At 36.1% G+C, this 1984-nt stretch overlaps 1 protein-coding gene across 1 annotated transcript; it reads right to left on the minus strand.

Moving 5' to 3' along the window:
* Positions 1-476: 476 nt before the first annotated feature.
* On the minus strand, positions 477-1679 carry LOC129315887 (uncharacterized). The gene is made up of 2 exons (XM_054960059.1): positions 1085-1679; positions 477-997 (listed from the first exon to the last, which is right to left on the minus strand). Exons 1-2 carry the CDS (start codon positions 1677-1679, stop codon positions 477-479), a joined length of 1116 nt encoding a protein of 371 aa, XP_054816034.1.
* Positions 1680-1984: the final 305 nt, after the last annotated feature.

Consider the following 1984-nt stretch of genomic DNA (forward strand, 5'->3'; position numbering starts at 1 on the left):
TTATCAACTTGTGCATGTTAAAAGTGACTTGCTCATCATCCACCCTCATAGTAAGCTTACCTTTTTCAACATCAATCAAGGATCTAGTAGTTGCCAAGAATAGTCTTCCTAGGATAATAGGAATATCACAATCCACCTCACAATCAAGGACAATGAAATCAACCGAAAAAATGAATTTATCCACTTTTACAAGAACATCTTCAATAACACCACGTGGATAAGCGAAGCTTTTATTCGCTAATTGCAAAGTCATAGTTGTTGGTCTAGCTTCACTCAACTTCAATTTATTGAAAATAGAGAGAGGAATAAGATTGATACTAGCTCCAAGATCACATAATGCCTTACCCAAAAATTTATTTCTAATATGACACAGAATTGAGAAGCTACCAAGATCCTTTAACTTTTGAGGTAGTTGCTTAATGATATCCGTACAACTCTTGGTTAGAGCAACCGTCTTGAACTCATTGCTTGACCTCTTATTGCTTTTTCTCATCACCAACCTTTTTGGCTTGATCTTCATTCTTTTTCTTTTCTTGATTATTCTTCGAGTTGTCACACTTTTTAACCACAATTTCTTTATTAATCACTTCATTATCAACAACCACCTTAGTAGCACTACTACTCATACCACTTGCACTTGATATAAGAACTTTGGGTAATTGCATCCCACTTCTCAAAGTGATTGCTTTACACTCCTCTTTACCATCCCTTTTAGGACTTGGAATGGTGTCACTAGGGAGATTGCTTCTTGACATAGCATTTATTTGTGAAGCCAATTGTCCCATTTGCACTTCAAGATTCTTAATTGTGGTATCATGAAGAGTAAGAGTTGCCTTAGTTTCAACTCTTGTAGACTCTTGATTACTCAAGATTTGTGCTAACATCTTTTCCATTCTAGACTCCTCTTCCTTAACTGGCATTGGCTTTGGTGGAGCTTGAAAACTCGGAGGGTGAATTGGCTTAATATTGGAAGATGAAGGTTGATTTGAAGAATTTCCTTAAATCCATGAAAAATTAGGATGATTCCTCCATCCTGAGTTGTATGTTTGAGAGTAAGGGTTATTGTGAGGGTTTTAAAACTTGCCCATATAGTTGACAGACTCAGGGGTCATATAAAGAGGATATTGATTGGGCAAATGAACATCATTGCATTGATTGCATATAGTTGGAATGGCTTGGACAGCATGCACATTATAAGAATTTCCCCTTTGCATTTGAAATTCCAACATATCAAAACACTTGTTCATTGCATTCAAGATGGATACAATCTGGGAAGAGGAATTATCTTTAGCACTAGTCATTATTAATGTATTCCTTCTATCCATGTTTTGAGTGTTGTTCACAGATAATTGATCTAAGAGGCAAAAAACTTCATTAACAGGCACATTTTGATATCTCTTATTTGTGATAGAATCAACCATGGCTTTCGAAGATAGATTCAGATGATTACAAAAGATCTGAATCACTACCCATTTATCCACCCCATGATTAGGGCATTTCTTCATCAACATCTTATATCTCTCCCAAGTTGCATAGAGATGCTCATCTGGATATTGCTTAAAGCTAAGAAATTCATCTCTTACTTCCACCGTTTTATCATCAAAGAAGAATCGAGCTCTAAACTTGTTCTCAAGATCCTCCCATGAACTAATAGAACCTTTGGGAAGATGTTGAACCATTCTTTAGCCTTGTCTTATAGAGAAATTGGAAATAACCGTAAGTGCAAGACATCTTTAGGCACCCTGTTTTGTCTAAAAGAGTCACATACTTTCATAAAAGACATCAAGTGCTTGTTAGCATCTTCATTGAATAGACCATGAAACACACCATTCATTTGAAGCATTGTGATCATGGCAGGCTTGATCTCAAAAGTATGTGCTTGAAACACTAGCATTTGAATACAAGATTGAGTACCCCTCAGATTCTGATTAGCAAAGTCATTAACTGAGGTAGTGTTATACTAGTCTTCTGCCATGTTTCTTGA

Source organism: Prosopis cineraria, unplaced genomic scaffold (assembly GCF_029017545.1).
Source record: "Prosopis cineraria cultivar Desert tree isolate PC_DT_omini unplaced genomic scaffold, ASM2901754v1 PC1, whole genome shotgun sequence".
NCBI lineage: Eukaryota > Viridiplantae > Streptophyta > Magnoliopsida > Fabales > Fabaceae > Prosopis > Prosopis cineraria.